The 18,268-nt window shown below is 39.1% G+C and overlaps 1 protein-coding gene across 1 annotated transcript in view; it reads left to right on the forward strand.

The window, feature by feature from the left end:
* Positions 1-18,268, forward strand: part of BANP (BTG3 associated nuclear protein) — a 155,170-nt gene that overhangs the window by 33,725 nt on the left and 103,177 nt on the right. Inside the window, exons 5-7 of the mRNA XM_075433551.1 lie at positions 3,023-3,145; positions 3,784-3,959; positions 17,392-17,631. Of these exons, the coding sequence (XP_075289666.1) occupies positions 3,023-3,145; positions 3,784-3,959; positions 17,392-17,631 (539 nt within the window). The remainder of the gene's footprint in view (positions 1-3,022; positions 3,146-3,783; positions 3,960-17,391; positions 17,632-18,268) is intronic.

Consider the following 18,268-nt stretch of genomic DNA (forward strand, 5'->3'; position numbering starts at 1 on the left):
GTTCTTGGTCTGTGCAGAACAGGGACCAGAAGTGCAGTTTGTTGGTGAACGTTCATGACCTTAGGATAGGCTACCTCATCCTCCGCAGGCAGACTGCTTTTGAAAGCATCAGTCTTCAGGAGTTAAGCATTCAACAGAAGAAATTCCTTCTTTAAGATTGGAAAAACATTTGATGAGATTTACTGGAGTCTTTACTTTGTCTGGAACACAGAAATAACCTTTTACCCAGCACTAATGATTCCTGGTAACAGACAAGAAACTTCATTAGTTATTTTCCGACTAGATGTAGAGTTCCTACTCAGGCAGGTTAATCACAGGGAAAGGTTAATTGGTGACTGTAGATTAGTTGTGCTGTATTGAACATTTCCAAATGCTTGTTCTGGCTGTTCTCTACCACTGTGCTTTCTGTGTCTCCGTTTTCTCTCCAAACTGCTTTAGAGATTCTTTGAGTCCTTACAACTTGAGAAGAGGTCATTTCCATGGGTAAAACAATTGCTGGACAATTTGGTGGCAGTTGTGGCTTGTCACGGAGGTTTTCCCTGTGCACTTGGTGTCTGGTGTTGCCTTTGTGCTGTATAGCCAGGAAAACAGATGTCAGTAAAATGATATTTTTAGTTAGTGGCTCCTCCCAAAACAACTCTGAAGGTGGATTTTTCCTGTCACTAATTCACCTACTAACTGGGAAAAGTTAATTCTTAGAGAGGAGACAGTGTTTTCATGGGTGTTTGTTTGGAGATGAATTTGAAAAAAATATTTTTGCATTTGAGTAAGCAAGCTTGAGCATACAGTGATGCAGTGAAAAGGGGATAGATCTGTGCTGGTTGATTGTATAAAAGTATTTCCTTATTCGAAATTTGCTTATATTAGCTCTATGCCATACAGCTCACACTCTAGATTGTCTTTGTTAAAAATGAAAAAAAAAAAAAAAAAGAGGGCAACCCCCACACTTCTTCCTTATTTTATGCCCATTTTTAATGCCAAGACTCTTCTTCAAATATAAACTTAATATGAGAAAAATCCTGAAGACTTGAAAAATGTGATTTTATTGCATTTATCTCTATAGCTGAAATTAATTATTCAGAGTGTTCATTAAAAATAAGCTTTGGTAAGTGACATTTTAAACAGGCTTTCAGAAGTGATTGCAAGAAAGATGGTGTTAAAGAACAGTGTCTAAAAGGAAGTGTAAAATTCTTGAATGTTTTAAACTGGCATGTAAAAACTTCCAGTGTAGCTCTTGGGACAGTTTTGGAAATGTGACGAGAACCTGTATTGCTGCTAGGCTGGGGGGACAGCCTGCCTTCCACGTATTGTTTGTGTGGTGTGGGTTTTTTAAATGAGTAGTGCTGGCATTGAGAAAATAGGCAGAAATTGCCATTTTTAAAAAAAATAAATGTGCGGGTGCTTCCCCGTTGATAACAGAGAAAGTTTTGAAAAGGTAACTATGAAAGCATCATAAACCCCTATACTCTAGACAGCAACTAAGAACACCCAGCAGGAACCCCCCATCTATTGCCTAATACAGTCTGAGCTTCCCGTAGACATGCACAGCTAGAGTACAGTCTGTACTTGTCTGGGAGGAGGCAGACATCTTCCAGAGCTGCTCAGGGTTGCCGTCCAGCAGACCGCTGGCAGTCCCTGAGGAGCCCCGGTCGTTGCAGCTTGTGCAGTTCCTGTCAGAGGGACGCAGGGCGTCAGGCCCTCGGCTTTTTGTGTCCGGGAAACCTGTGGTCAGCCATTTCATCTGTGCCAGTGGTGAGGTCCAGTTATTGTTAGCTCTTATGACAGTTGCTTATCTTTTCTTTAGGTCTTAACGATGGATATTGCAGCCCTTAGTCTTATGTAGACACGTGAATATTCAAGTAAGCAGGCGCTCTGTTACAGCTGAAGTAAACAGAGAGTTGCTGTCATCAGATCTGTTTAATTTGTGTTTCAACAGTTAGCCAAGGAATACAGTTAGGAAAAATAAATGACCATCAGTCACGTTTGAGATGTTGGACCGGTAGAAACAATAGTGGACTGTTTACTGTGGGAAGCAGAGAGACAGAAGAAAGCCTTCTCTAAATTTTCTTTGAAGTTCTCTCCTTAAGTTTACCATGAGCGCAGTGGAAACAGTCTTAAATGTCAAAACCATGCCATAGAATATTGAGTAATGGTGTGGGAATAATGCTAATAATCTCTGAAACCAAATTAAATTATAAGCTGCGTGCTGGAGGCAATTACTTACTTCATGTTTACTGTTGTATGATAGTGTAGACTTAGTGTGTTTTGCTATGCAACACTTTCCTAGTTATTTCCCTCTACATTGCCATCACAAGTGATGGAGAAGGCTTCCTGGTTTCTCACACACTAAATGCTTTTCTGTTGTTTGTTTCAGATTTTTTTTTTTTTTTTGGTGTGTGAAGTGCACACAAGAAGCAGTGTAGTCTTGTCATTATTGCAGTTACAGTCTGTCCCTGCTCTGCGCTGGTGCTCCTGGTACTGCTCTTGGCTCCCTGCCCTCCACAAGCCCCCAGCCCTGGAAGACAACACATGCTTTTTAACAAAGTTTATAATCCAATTTTGCAATAAATACTTTCACATTTTTTTCCTAGGATTATCCTTCTAAAAGCGGTGCATTACCATGTAAGTTGGCTGTAATATCGCTGAAAATGCTCACTGTCAGAGTTTTCAAAACGAGGATTTGGTGGCTCTTTGGAGCTGTGATTTACAGACTTCCTTCTGTGTATCTTGAGTTGATGAATTCTTTATCTTTTTGCCAGGAGTCGTGGACTTTTATACAATTCCATTGAAGCCATCCGTCCACTGAAAAAAATTTGAGTACTTGAAATGGTACAGATGTCAAATTCGATGGATTACCAGCTTTAGCGTTTGATACATAACCGCGACGCTAGGAGAAAGAGCAAGGCTTAGAGGCAGGCTCTGTTTTGAAGTAGACTATTTAAACTGTAAGGCTGTGTCAATGTATTATTTATAAGGTTTGCTCCTTTACATTCCATTTTCCTCTCTGATTTTTGTCTTGTAGTGTTGTCCCTCAGACCACAGTAATACTGAACAACGACCGGCAGAATTCAATTGTAGCCAAGATGGTGGGGCAGGAGGAGCCGTTGAGCAGAACAGCGGATTCTCTGGAAAATATCCTTAGCAAGTTAGTAGCAGTTACGGGAATCCTCCCACTTTGTTCCCTGCTTTGACAGATCAATATCAGTCTCTGCAGCAATTTGAAGTGGAAACTGAGGAATGTTGTGTGTAATGGTGGGGGGAAAAAGCATTGAACTGGTTCTTGAATATTTGATCAGGCGACAGTTCTGCCTAGGGAACCTCGTATCAGCAGTAAAGGGACAGAGCAGTGCTTCCCTCTGGCTGGGTAAGAACGTCTTGAAGGATCTGGATTAGTTCAATCTTAGTTGACAGCTGACAGTTGAAAGTAAGAGTGCCCATAGCTACGCATTCTTTACATGGCTGCACGATCACTTGGGAACATGCCAAGAGCGTGCGTCTAACCAGCTGAAGAAGGAATATGCAGCACAAGGAAGGCTTGTTCATGGACTTCTCCATTGATGCAAATTTAGAAAATGTGCCTCTAGAATTTTTTATTTCTTATGCTATTTTCCTTCCATTTTATTTTGGTGGATGGCTCTAAGTTATAGACAAGAGTACGCTTGTTTAAAGGAATATACTTTTATAGTACATTTGATTTTGTCAGTGTTTTTAATTCCCTCATAATGATGCTATTCCTGATCAAGGATTGTTTTCCCCAAAGTTACGTACTTTTCTTTTCCATAGTGCTGTTCCTGGACGTAGGCAGAACACCATAGTGGTGAAAGTTCCAGGGCACGACGACAGTCACAATGAAGACGGAGAGAGCGGCTCTGAGGCCAGTGACTCGGTTTCCAACAGTGGACAATTAGGAAGCCAAAGTATTGGGAACAATGTCACGCTTATTACGCTGAACTCTGAAGGTATGCTGATCTAACTATAAGGCTTACTGGAGCAGAGTAAATCTGCTGGTGGAATGAACTAGGATTCAGCTGGAAGCTTCAGAGATCGTATCATGGGTCCAACCTTGAATTGTTAGGCAGTACAGCAAGCATCAGATAGGAGTGGATGAATCTGAAAGAATCGCTTGGCTGGTTAGTTGTTTTGTGGGTTTTTTTTCATTTTTACTAGTTTTGCTTGCTATAACAGTGTAGCTTTCTGTTGTAAACCCTGTAAATTAACACATGCAACCCTCAGGATTTCCTGTCACCAAGTTGAAATATTGTTTCAGGAAAATAAATGCCGCCTTTCGGAAACAAAATCTACTTGGCCATCTCCTCCTGTAACTTGCTGTGACAGTCCTCTTGTATAATTCTTATGAATGTAAAATAGTTGTTTTAGCAACTGTAAACAATTTTTATAAGGAAATTAATATTAAAAACAGAGTGTTAACAGGATAGTGTGTAGTGTCAGATTTTTCTGAAAATTCTTTAGGTCTTGGACACAGAAATCAACTGTAGTGAAATTTAAGAATTTTAGATTAGCCGTATAAAGCTACTCTGTTTTATGTGGTTGGATATACTGAAATTAACGTTAGTTGCTATATTTTAACCACAAACAAGATGATGTAAGGGACACTCCTTTTTAGGTGAATACAACATATGATAAGCTTATCTTTTATGATTAGTTTGAAACTATCAGTGATTTTTTTTTTAATATAGGTGTAATTTGAATGCTAGGCTTCAATTTAATAATTTTCCTAACTGCTTTTTCAAACATATTTGTTGAATAATTACTGAAGTGTTATTCTGGATGTGGTAGTTCACATTTACATTCATGTGCCAGAGACGGAGAAGTTACTTTAGGAAATTAATGTGGCAGAATGCACTTAGGAGCTGACCTTTGTACTTGAGGTAAATGTGTTGTCTTTTTGATCTTTATCATTGAAAGAGAAGGACTCTAACTTAGGAGTTACTCGGTTTCTTCTGCGTGATCTCCAGCCACTGGTAAAAGCAAAAGCATGTTGGGTGTGAACCGGTTAGGATACAATTAGTGGTAAGGATTAATTCCAGATAGCCTGAAACTGAGTGTTTAAGAGTGCATTCAAAGATTCAGAACTGACTAACGATTCAACAAGGTACTTTAAAACTTTGATACTCGGAACGCTTCAGAAGTCAGTCTACTGAAAGTCTCACATACCGGAGATTGTTTCTGAAAATGTTGTTTTAAGGCATCTAAACCTAGGATTCTTTGACTTTTATGGATACTCATACAACATACACGTATTATAAAGAGCTTTTAGGTTCTGTCCTGTTCATATGTTGTGAGACGCAGTTGCTTCCAAAGGGTAATTCATTTTGGGTCAATGGGGAATTAAAGGAGACTGAGACTGTCTGATGAGCTCCGCTCAAAAAAATGATCGGATTGCAGATAGTGCTGATACATCAGCATGAAAATACATACGAAATGTACTCTTCATGGAGTCTGTTAGCATTTCATACAGCTCTGTCAGCTATGCTGGGAACAAAGTTTCTAAGATTTGGAGTGTATTTGTTGTATAGTGACCTTTTTTGACTTGGCTGTTTGGCACAGATTTGCACAGACAAATCTGATGCCTTTTATGCCGTTGTATATGTAAATTTTGAAGAAACAGCTAATCCATTAATGTCTTCAGATCTGATTTTCTTCAGACCTTTAGAACACTCATCCATTAAAAATCTCTGAGATTGATGAATGCTTTGAGAATGAGATTAGTAATCCCTCACACCTACCTCTTCTTGCCCTCGTGGAGATGAGAGGACCGCTGGCGCAGAAGGAATGCTAAGCGAAGTAGCCTGCACTATGTCACAGATATTAAATTATTAATAAAGGAAGTGATGAAGAATAATAGGTCTATGGTGCAGACTCATTTTCTTCAGCAGTAAAAGGCAAAAGTTACAAAACCCATCAGCTTACTTTCATCATCTGTGAAAGAATTCTGAGTGACTTTGAGTTGCTCAACGGAATCTTGATTGATTGTAAAAGACAAGGGGCTGAGAACGGCGTATTTCAGCTCTTACGGACTGAGACTAAACAACAGGTTTTCAGTATGACTCCCATCTGTCTTCTTGTGTCCAGAAAGCAAAACTAAACCATATTTATAGCTGGGCTTTAGCTGACTTTGGATACAGCATTGACCTGTGGATATTTTCAGAATTTAGTCAACAGATTTATATAAAGGCATTGTTTGCTCTCTGCTGGCTCTTTTTAAAGAGCATTTAATCATGTGTGATAGTTTAAAAAATATTAGTGTTATTGCCCTTCTATTCCTGAAAAATAATTACACAACAACATGGAGCCCAGTTCCCCGTTCCAGTAGTGGTCTAGAATAAAAGCGCTTTTTTTTTCTGACTGCACACTGTGACTTTATTCCATCTCTAGTTGTATATTCCTCTTTTTGCATGTGCCATAAGACATGTTCTGTCTTTTGAGCACCAGTTACTTGATTCTTTTACTTTTCAGAAAACTGAAATACTCGTCCATTTTACAGATGCAGTTAATGGTCTGCAAGATGTTGATCTTAAGATGTAGTATTTATGAACTGAAAGCATCTAGAGATACCAAATTTCTGATTTTTTGTGAAATTTTATGTGTTTTTTTTTCCCCAAATTTCACTTTGGAATTGTCCTTTCAAGTGGGGATGGTAGTAGGAATATTGACACCTAGTGTATTCATTGGACTGCTGTTCTGGAAGTTCATGCAGTAATCTTGCACAACTGAAGATAAAATCCAGCAAGAATAGAATTGGTCAGTATTGAATTACTAGTGTAAAATCAAATTAAAATAGACTAGAAAACTTACTAGTAAGTGGGTTACTATTTTTATTAATGTCAGATTTTTGGCATAGAAAATATCGAGTGCATCCTTATTCAGCCGACTAAAAGTAGTGTTTTTTTCTGTTAACCTGTAGTTTTACCCCATCATTATTAATAACTGTCAAAAGTGATTAGTCTGTTGTTTTGAATGCATATGTTAGAGTGTGTCTTTTCCACTCTAACTTTGTTGCAGCCCAGGTGGATCTGCTGGGGAAATTAGAGAAGAGCAATTGGTATGGATGTGTGAACGGCAGTGTAAGTGTATAACCACGTGCTTTAGACGTAAAAAAAACTTTTCTGAAAGTGGATGATGATTTAAAAATAAGATCAAAGCTCAGAACTCTGTTTCATCACATTTCTCTGGTAAGAAGATATCTCCCTCCAGAAACACTGTTTGAAAGAATTAAACACCAGTGATTCTCTGAGTGTTTAAATGGGGAGGGACATCAACTTAAAACTGATTAATTTGCATCTTCAGTTTCTGGAGGTCTGGATTGGAGCCTACACTTGAATTGTAGGTAAAAAATGACACATTTTTTATTGTACTTGAAACAAGATACTGAATGAAGAAGCCCAGGTCTGAGCTGCTACTGAACTCGTATTTCAGTAGAAGTGAAAAAGCAGAAAGGTCCTGAACCTGCAAACGTACAACCTACCAAATAAAACTCTCCGAGCTGCTCTGTTCTGGTAATTTAAACTGCTCTAGCAATGCTAAAACCGTTACTTGTAGGTGTTGTCTGTAAGGTGTGCTTGACTTAATCATCGCCCATCTCTTCTCTCTTTATTTTTCTGATTTAGGAAAAAAATGCCCTCCTTGTTTTTTTAACGTCATACATAAATGATATTAAAAAAGATCCTGACTTCATCCTAGAGTCATTGTATCAAACCGGAGATCTTTTTGTTGTGTAGTTGTCTTAATTATAATCTTAGCTAAGAAATTCGGATTTGGAAGAGCTCTTGGAGAGCTGCTCCAATTAAATTGAACTACGTTGCCGGTTGTGAAACTGTTCTTGCAGTGCGCTTAACTAGATAAATCTCAAGTCTGGTTAACCTTTAGTTTTTCTTCCTCTCACTTTCGTTTGAAACATCAGAGCGATACCGGTAACTCGGTCATTGAGGCAGAGATGCAGCTCGGCGGTTTCCATCAGGAGGTACACCGTTCTGCTTTCAGATCACCGTGGGGGGTTTTCTGAAGTGTGGCTTTTAGAAATTTGAAGTAACCAGCTGCTCCCAAGTCTTGTGAAGACCTCTGTGTGGTGGTTATTCTCGGAATACACGAGCGCGCCTCTTTTAGCAGAAATGTTTTCTGGAGGAAAGAAACCACCAGACATGAGTTACAGCATGACTTGTCAAACTCAGAAACAAACCATTTTACTCTGCGAGCATCTAAGAATTTGGATAGAGGCTGGTTTGCTGAAAGGTTTTGGTAGATGAAAACAATGTAAATATAATGAAAATTAATGTTTCTGCTGTGTTCTCCTGAGGCACTGTATGCGTTTTTCTTTAATCCAGAGGAAACCTGTGTTTAAAAATATAGGGAACTGGTTCATTGTCCTTGGGTTTTTGTTTGTTTGTTTTCTGTTCAGCATGGATTACACATCTTTCTCATTTAATAGAATAAGAAACAAACATTTATCACTAAGAAGTGTTTAAAGTAAATGTCAACAACTGATAGATGTGTTTTTGCTCTTCAAAAAGTCCCGTTCATTTTTACATGACTGTCTTTTTACTGTGGTTTTGGAGTACAGCATACACTCAGTTTAAACAAAGTTGTGCTTTTTTTGTCTTGAACTTTCTAATTAGGCTTAAAAACAATGAGCAATTGATTAATGAAGAACATTTTTAAAACATCATCATTTGGGCCCTGTGTCTTTGTGCGTGTTATTTTTGTAATGAACTGTTGTAGATCTTCAGAAACGGTTACAAACATCTTGGTTGTCCATTTGTGTTTGTGAGGATGGAGTTGCTACGTGTGTGAAGTAGTTTATAATGCAGTGACTTTTATCTGTCTGTTCAGCTGTGGTTGGAACGGAGCTGGTGCTTCTCTCGGGTGTGTTGAAGCTGTGCAGAATTGTGTGACTTGAATGCCCGGGGCACCCTCGGCTCTGTAGAGCTCACTGCATGGCGCGTCGCGAAGGCAGCGCAGGGAGAGAGGCCACTCATTTCACGGGTATGGTTTTGGAGTGGGACAACCGTTAAGTTTTATATACTAAACATGCTGAAATTATTATGATTTTTTTTTAATAGTTGCATGGGAGTGTGTATGTTAAATGATGTGAGGCACTATTCTGTTTCCCTCTTCAGTTTTCGGATGTTATACTTCTTGCGTTTCCAGGGTGGCAATAGGAGGAAAAGTTTAGTCTTTTATTTTGCGGAGACTTTTGCTGTGCTTTCCAGAATTCTTGTACATTTGTAAAGGTCTGTAGACTCTGAACTGCATTTCCCCAGCCTAGAATGCTAGGGCTGATACACAGTGTCCTTCTTGCACAGAACCTATTTTGCGAATCGATTCCTGAGGCCTTCCTGTCTCTGACGAAGCGGTGCCAGTTATGTGCTGAGTGGGGCCTGGTGGATCGTCTCTGTTCACGAAAACTTTCATCCTGCCATGGTCGTGTTCTTTTGGATTTTGCCTTCCACTGAAAAAAAAAAAAATAATATGGTGAAGAAGATTAGATCCACACTAGTTTTAAATTACAGAAATTTTAAACCTATGATATTGAGTATCTATATTGTTTTCTGACTTTAATGAATTCTCTCGCACTGGTATGTGGCTGTAATCCTGTCGAGGGTTGGTTTCCAATTGACTAAGCTATAACCTGGCAACTACGCACGCTTTCATGCGCACCACAGATCTGTTAAAAAATATTCTGGTGTTCTCAAATGTATTTGTCTGAACTTAAAACTGAAGAATTTTAGCTTTAGATGAAGAAAAGCAAGTTGCAGTAAGTAGGAACAAGTAGTTTTGGTAAGAATGGTGAGTAGATTTTCAAATGATCAGCACTTAAAAGGAGGCTTTTATGTTTTGAAGAGTTAACATCTGAGATGAAAATAACACTCTCTTGTCCAGGTGCCAGTTACCTTCCATCTTATTTACTGCAAGGCCTCCTCCCTGGCCGTATATTCAGAAAGCTGTTACAAATATGATTTTCTGAACTCATAATTTTAACCCCGTCATCTTCTCCTTGTATCCCTTTCCCTATTTCACGGCACTTTCGTTACAAAGGAAGATCTTGTCCTTTGCCACATCCCGGTCACTGTTTAGAGTTGCTCTGACTTCCTCAGCCAGAGATGACAGGTTTCCGTCCGGTCATGCTTTCAGAGACTTTTATGCTTTCTTCCACTTCCTTGGGAAGAGATCCTCATAACTATGTATACATCGCTGTTCGTAATACTCATAAAATTGTCTTTTCTCATAAAAAAGTTTACATAAAACTTAGCAATAGTTAAGGTACCTTTCTTTTCAGATACTTTCTTTAAGGTACTCTTTCTTTTGGTGATGTCTACCATCTCAGTGTGTTGTCACTGGCCTGCCTCTCTCTAATCTACCTGTTGTCTCTTGCCTTATTCTTGGATGGTAAAATTGCTAGGTACGGGCGTTGTATTTGTTCTGTACTTAGATAATACCGTCCACAACACTTGATCCTGATTTGAGTTGCACTCTTGGGTTTATAGGAAACAGTCAAAAAGTGTGACTGTTGCTTACTTGTGACTTCTCATTTGTTGGGTAACCTGCTTGGAAGTCATCTATAAAAGATCGCAGTTCGTAAAGAACTCTTTCTGATCAGTCTTGAGCTTGCACTAAATAGCAGTTTCAGAATTTCACACTGTTAAGTACTGTTTTGCCAAGAAACATATGCAAACAGCAGAAAGCAAAGAATAGATAATATCCAAGTCTATTTACTAATTTTTTTGATAAATTAGTTTTGCCGTGATCAGGCAGTTCTATGTTTCCTCTGAAGGTGTTGAATTTTATTTTGAAAAACTTTACAAGAACTTGCTCTTCAAAATTTCACGTTAGAATAGTGGTAAAAACAGAATTTGATTTTTTTTTTAGGCATCTTATATACAGAAAAATATGAACTTAAGCAGCTGCTTCAGTTTAGCTCAGCAAAGCTCAGATGTTGAATACTTACTGTTGAAGTAAAGAATAAGCTATCTGAAGGCACTGTGATTGTACTTGCACACTTCTCTAGGAGATATAATGAAAGCATTATTTTCTTACTACTAGGTATTGCTTTCAAGACACAAGGGGCTTCAAGATGAATATTATAATAATACTGTTCTTATGCATATTCAGTGTATGGTAACATTTAAAAGATTTAATCTGTGACTTACTGTGCAAAGAAGAGGAGCATCTGTTCCCAAAACATTAATGCACATTGTGTTTTCCTTTTAAATCTTTCACAATAGAGTTACTGTCCTATTTTTAATATGGAAGCGAAAAAAAAAGCGCAGGAGCTCTCATTTTTGTGGTATAAGAATGTCCCATTCAGCATTACTATGCTGCCTTAAAAGCAGATTTAAAAAAAAGGTCTATGCTAAAGCCAAGGCTTTGAAATGGCTAAGAAAGAAACACACTGTCCTTAGCATCTCCCAAGTACGTGAAATTCTCTTGAACAGAGCTCCATGAAAGCTGTTTTTACGTGATATGAATAAAATGGCAAGATCCCTTGATTTAGAATTTGGTTCAGTGAACTTTACACTTGACATACTGACATATGATGTTTGGCACCGTATGTGATAGTTTTGTATCCTATCTGCTTTCTCTACATTCCTCTTACTGCGTTTTAAGACTATCAAAAATACAGAATTGGAAATGTAAACACGCGTATTTTTTGAGGAGATAAGGGAAGACTGATCTACATAGTGTGTTAATTAAAGGATGAATAATATTTTTCCAAAGAAAACTGTTTAGTCGCATGTTGTCTCTTGAACTTTGCATCTGAAATAGTCATTTTACATAGGAGTGTTTAATAGTGCTCAGAATTTGCTTTCCAAATGTGAATCCCAGCAGCTCTTTGTACGTGGCTCAGACTTATCTGTCCGCAGGATTTTCCAGTTCACTGTAAGATCAGACCTCACGTGGTACATGATCATTTGCAGCACTTTGCTTTTCCTGCCAAGCTCCTTCTGACCAGATACAGACTACGAGAATGAACTTCTGAATACCAAACTTTTTGTACCTTAGAACAATATCGTGTGTAGCTGATGTGAAGACACTGACGAGACTTCAGGAGCTTCGGTGACTTGTTAAAGCCAAAGAAAACTATAGAAATTGATTTGCTTCGATTTTTTTTTGATTATTGGAAGCAAACAAATGAACAGTGGTTCCTTCTAGGTATCTGTCGCAGTGATGTTTGGAATGAACGATCCGGTCCACTGTGTAAAGTTAAATATAACAAAGAGGCAATAAACACGAAAATGGGCAAAATCTAAATTAGAAATCTGATTTTTCTGACATGAAACATGTTTTCTAAGAGTTTAAAAGACCCCGTAAGTCTACAGATTTTAATTTTCTCAATTTTATCTGGATATTTTTTTTTTTTAGCAGATCTTTTTAAATTACAGATGATCACATAGTCCTCATTTTCTGCTTCTGTTGAATAAATTCCTTGGCCTTCCATGAGTCATAAAGGAAGTGAATCTCCTCTCTCTCATTAATTGTGTACTAAAATGGAGGCTTTATTTTTATCAAACAAGTAATCTTGCTGGTGTTACGCTGAGACTTCTATGCCCACCATAGTATTCGCTGAGACAAGTACGTTTGGTACTGCACGCCCCTGTATGCCCATATATGTTCTTTCGTGCTGTGTGTTGCCTGTCAGACAACGGAAGAAACCGTGAGTGCAGGACAGTGCAGGATGTATTTTTGGAATATGTCATATAGTGGACTGCTCCTCTATCCATAGGGACTCAGAAGTTAACTGGAACTGTGTCTGTTAGCCAAATCCTTTGTGCCATACAGAAGATTGTACTTGAAGCATGAGATTCTTCTGGCAATCTTTCTTCTATATTTACATGGGAATTAAACTTTTTTTCCCCCACAAGGATAGTCAGGCCAAAAACTCCAGTTGGGTGTCCCGGGTTTCTGATGTTCGTGGGCGCGTGTGTTGTACGTCTCCTTACGCCAGAACTCCCAGCTGCTGAAATGCTGCTGGTGGTGGAAGGAGGTTTTGGTGGACATAGCTTTAAAGCTGGTTCTTGAACCTGTCTTTTGGTACCAGCTTTACATCACATTGCTGGGTTTGTGGGTTAACAGATAGCCTGATTGTCACTCTGCTCCTTATATTTAATGATTGTTAGTTAATAAAGTCAGTGCTCTGTACTCTGCCAGTTAATCGCTACCCCGTGAACTCTTGCAGGGGCAAAGGACTCGGGCTAATTGACAGAAGTTTATTTAAAAAGATGACATTGAATCTTCTACATATCAGCCAAAATATTATTGAATTTCTCTAGAAATGGGAGTTTATTTTTGTAGGTTAGGATTTGGGGGTTTTTTAAGGTGAATTAATTTTCTGCCTTTGTACTGCAGCTACCAGTTGTTTTTCTCTGCTGCAGATGCCAGATCTGCACCCAGCCTGGTCAGTAAAACAAACACAACTGCTCGGAATAGTGGAACGTGTTAATTCAAGCGTTTATGCGGGCAGGTGTTTCCTTCTGAGTTTCCGTGTTTGAAAGGCGTGACTGACAGCACCCAGCGAGAGCAGAGCCCGGCTTCGCTGCTAGTCTTGGTGCTAACGCTCACCTGTCAAGCTAGGGGAGCGTATCCCAACGGAAAACCGTGGGTCCCAGTCGAGTGTCTGTCATCTCCCTGGGTGGGAAAACACACACACATGTCGAGTCTGAAAGCCACAGCAACTCTTGTCTGGTTTTTGTTCTCTTGACACAGGTTTTCTTGGTGCTAACCTTAAAGCTCGCTCGTCCTGTTTCCATAGAAATGCTGGTTTGCGTAGAAGCCCCAGCTGCCTCTTGTCTTCTCGCGTGTCCCTGCCGAAACAGGAATGAATGGTCAGCTGTGTTGTGAGATAAAAGAAATGGGCTTAATACAGTAAAAAAGATTTGAAAGCAGCGTTGAAAAGTGAACTAGTTCTAGATTCAGTAGAATGGAGATAAAGGCAAATTTTCTGATCTTAAAAAAACATTGAAGAGAAGCTAGAAATTAGTCTGTCTGTCATTGACGTGAGCTTCTGAGTACAGAGAGGAAATCAGATAAAAATGTCAAGACTTTTCGCACTGAAAGAAGAAATGATCGAGCCACTTCTCTGATGGTATAATATTTGGCTTAAAGAAACACAAGGAAGTACCTTTCCAGATAGCCCTCAAAATGCATTCAGCATGCAGCAAGAGCATTAGGAAAATGAAACGAAAGAAAAATGCTTCAGGGCAAAATGAAAAAGGTGTGTGATTAACTGAGGTAGATGAGTGTGTGCATTTCTGCTTCCTTATTTTTAAGAAAAGTATGTTCTTTGTATTCGTCCTCCCCAACCCTTCACAATGGTATTTGTGTTTTGGTAGCCTTTAAGGCACAGAAGCAGCTGTGTGGGGTTGTGCAGTGCCTAGTGCAGTCCTGACTCGGTACCTGGCCATTACCATGTCTGTACTAAATAACCTGACTCGTCTAGATTCTATCTAGATTCTACATACAATGCCTGATAATACACGTAAAGAACCATTTCTGTAAGCATAAAAGGATGTTTCAGTTGTAGGAGCTTCAGGCGATGCAGCTTTAATCAATAGTATTTATGTACTTAATTGCTCAGAGCTTCCATCAAACTCCCAGTCGTCTTTTCTCTTTCCTTACTCAGTCTGCCTGCTCCCACACCACACCGCTTGTTCAGAGCAGTTCTGTCTCCCTCCCAGCTGTCACTGCACTGTGCCTTTCCACCAGTTGTTTTTGGGTGCCAGTCTCATCGTGTGTGCTCCCTGCAAAGTGCCAGATGTGTTGGCAGGCCGGCAGGACTTATTTTTATATGCAGTAAGGAATAGTTTAGCTTTTGTGCCATCAGTTAGCTGCAGTGAGACAGTATAGTCATGGTTAACTTTAGTCATGCAAGTTCCACTTAATGCAAAATGATTATGAAGCAAATTCCCTTTCTGTGGAAGCTTTTAAAGCAAGAGGAAAATGCAAGAGATAATTTAATGTGGAGCTTGTGTTCATAGGTCAGAATAACCAGATAGTGCCTTTTTTCCAGGCTGTTAGCAATAAAAGAACAGTTGCATGTGGTAAAAACAGTATGTTCTGGACTCCTTGCCAGTATTAAAAAAGGGGGGGGGGGGGGGCACGGAAGAGACTATTTTGCAAGTTGAAAAAATCTTTGGTTCGTGTAGGTTGGTAGCATTTGTGAAACAAGACTGCGGGTGAGAGGTGTTCCATAAGTAGCAATAACTCCTGTATCTAATAGTAATTCTGTGAACTGGTAAGGAATTAAGATTTTGATGGGATGTAGAATCATTTACTCAGGCTTCTTAGAATTTCTTTGAAGAATGTACACATTTATCCAGAGATGTTTTTGCTTTGCCAGCTCTGCCCAAATTTTATAAAACAGTCTTCCCTTCAGGAACAGATGTGTTTTCCCTGATAATGTTAACCAGACTTGTGGTGAGGCCGGCCACAGAGGCATTCAAAACAAGTCATAATTAATCTGAACCACCTTATTTTTCAGATGGCACCTGGTACTGTGAGCAGAAACCAGCTAGTGTACCCTAATACATAGTTCAGAATAAAAAGGTTCAAATAATATGTATATATTAAAAGCTGTGAGTGCATAAAAAATATATTCAAAACAGAGTGTTAAGTTCTGATTTCAGCAGAAAAAAGTTTGAGGGACCAGCTGCTACATACATCACCAACAAATATTTTTTCCTTAAAAATTATTGTAGTTGGGAATCTGATGTTTGTAATGATGTATCAGTATTGCATAATCTAATGTTTGTTCATACCATCATTATTCATTGCAGTAAAGTCGCACCTGACGTGGTGTGAGTCAACCCAAAGGTCATGTTGGAAAAGTGTTTTTTAGTGTTTGAGTAGCTATTATGTTATATTTTATTGCATGTTTTTGGCTTGTAGTCTAGTAAAACGCACACTGCTTAACCTATGCCAGTACTTGGAAATAAAGATGCTGCTTGCTCAGGGGTCCTGTTCTGCGTGAAAAGGAAATGCTCGTCTGCCTGAACTCTGTCCCCCCGTCTTGTGACTAGGAGGGTTATGGTAACCGGGAGGTTGTGACTTCGTAAATACCATGAAACTCTGCTTCAAAGGCATTTAATGAAAGCTAAATCCTATAATTGAAGGGCTTGTTCAAATTTTTACCGTTCTGAAGGTGTGTGAAAGAGCAATGAAATGCTGTAAAACTCTAGTGTGGAAGGGCTGAGTGACCCTGAAGTCAGGAAGCTTTGTTTTACTCCGCAAAGTTGAGCAAACGTAGAAATCAAACCCAAATGGTCTGTGTCAGTGAACACTGAAATAGTGCTGGAATGTTGTTCTGTCCAGTTCCTATTAACGTTGTCAAGATTTATACTGGAAATTTTCTTTTGATCTGGACTGAGAGTCTTATCTTTGGTCCTGTGCTGCATCCTTCGCTGCAGTAGGGGTTGGTCGTCCTGATGAGCTCTGTTCTAGTTTCTGGTTAGCCTTGAATCCGCTGACTTTTGGCATTGTCTGCAAAGATTAATTTCAGGTGAGGGCTTGATATTCCTCTTAAAATGAATAGCTTTTTTTCCCACCAAACTGAGAGGCTGGGACAAAAATCAAAAAACTTGTTTGTATGTAAAGTGTGTGTATACACAGGAGGAGTTAGGCATAGTTCTGCTGCTAATGACCTTATATTTGAATAGAAGAGAAAATGTGCTTGGCGGATGATTAGCAATTGATTCATTATCTTTATGCTGGGCCTGTTCCTTGGTGAACTGTGCGTTTAGGAAATGACGTGGATACAGTACATTTAAAGAAGGACCAAAGTTTTGGGCTGGGATCTCTGGCTATGTTTTGAATGGTTGTTGTTGCTTGAAATACTCTTTTTAAGTGATTAAAGAAGTTACTGCTAGCATTGATTATCATTTCTTAAATTTATAATCTTGCTTAGATGCATTTTGATCTTATGCTTTTGGGGGAAAAATGTGGTTCAAAGCTGTTAGCTTCTTGAAGTTAGCTGTGCTTTAATAATGTTCTGGGGTTGCAGTAATCTTCATTTTCAGGGGATGACTAACGTGATGGATGAGAGCACGGTGTGCTCTTTCAGCTGTTGGCCTCTAGGATGAGACACTTTAAAAAACCGTCAGAGAGCACGTGAGACATCTGGACTACTTGCACCAGTTCCTCGTGTAGACCAGAACATTAATTGCAATAACTTTTAGTCACCATTAGTGTTTATTTGAGAATAACGTTTTATCTGTAGCAAATCTTGTGAGCCCATTAGTCATGCTAAATTTTAAAGAAGTTTATGGAGACTATGAAGAAAACTGGAAGAGCTCACAATAACTTAAGAAATCTTGGCTGTATCTTGAACCTGATTGTTTCATTCTGTGCCGCAATTAGAATTTCCACAATCTCTGATTTCAGAGGATTACCCCAATGGGACATGGCTCGGAGATGAAAATAACCCTGAGATGCGGGTCCGCTGCCCCATCACCCCTGCTGACATGCTGCACATCAGTACGAACTGCCGCACAGCCGAGAAGATGGCACTGACGTTGCTTGATTATCTTTTTCATCGGGAAATTCAGGCCATCTCCAACCTTTCAGGCCAGGGGAAGCATGGGAAGAAGCAACTTGATCCTCTCATGATTTATGGAATTCGCTGTGAGTATAATACCAAAACTTTGGAATTTATACTGTGTGGATAAGGCAGAAACTGTCTGCTACTTGCAGTTAAGCTACGTTTTGTAAGAAGGGGGTATGTGTTGTTGCCAGACGGATGTTTTGTTAGCTTTTATTTCGGAAGGAATCCTAATGGACTGGTGTAGTTCAGTTTGTGGGTGCTCACCAGAAATTCCTCGATCTTGAAATCTGAATTCAGATTTCTTTGCAACTACCAGTTGTGAGTGGACCAAGTGTAGTAAATTTGGAGAAATATTACTTTCTCAGATAAAGGAACAAATAATAAAACAAATTACACGTATTTAAATATTGTTGAAGTATTCAAAACAGTATAGTCTTCAGCCTTAGTTTTTTACTTCCCATTTATGTGTATTATTTCAAAAGCCTTGCTAACACTGAGATGGAAGAAATTTGCAATCTCTGCTAAAGGAGAGGTGAAGTATCGTGAAGTCTGGGGATTCATAACAGGAATGCGTATGATGCTAATGTACTTCTCTCTGCTCCAGTGTGCAGGAGTCTTTTGGTTATTAAAGCTATTATGCAGTAATGAACAGATACATGGCAGATGCATTTTTTATTAATTTAAAAGGAATCACATGTGGTTTGCACGTAGAATAGA

Source organism: Opisthocomus hoazin, chromosome 12 (genome assembly GCF_030867145.1).
Source record: "Opisthocomus hoazin isolate bOpiHoa1 chromosome 12, bOpiHoa1.hap1, whole genome shotgun sequence".
Taxonomy (NCBI): domain Eukaryota; kingdom Metazoa; phylum Chordata; class Aves; order Opisthocomiformes; family Opisthocomidae; genus Opisthocomus; species Opisthocomus hoazin.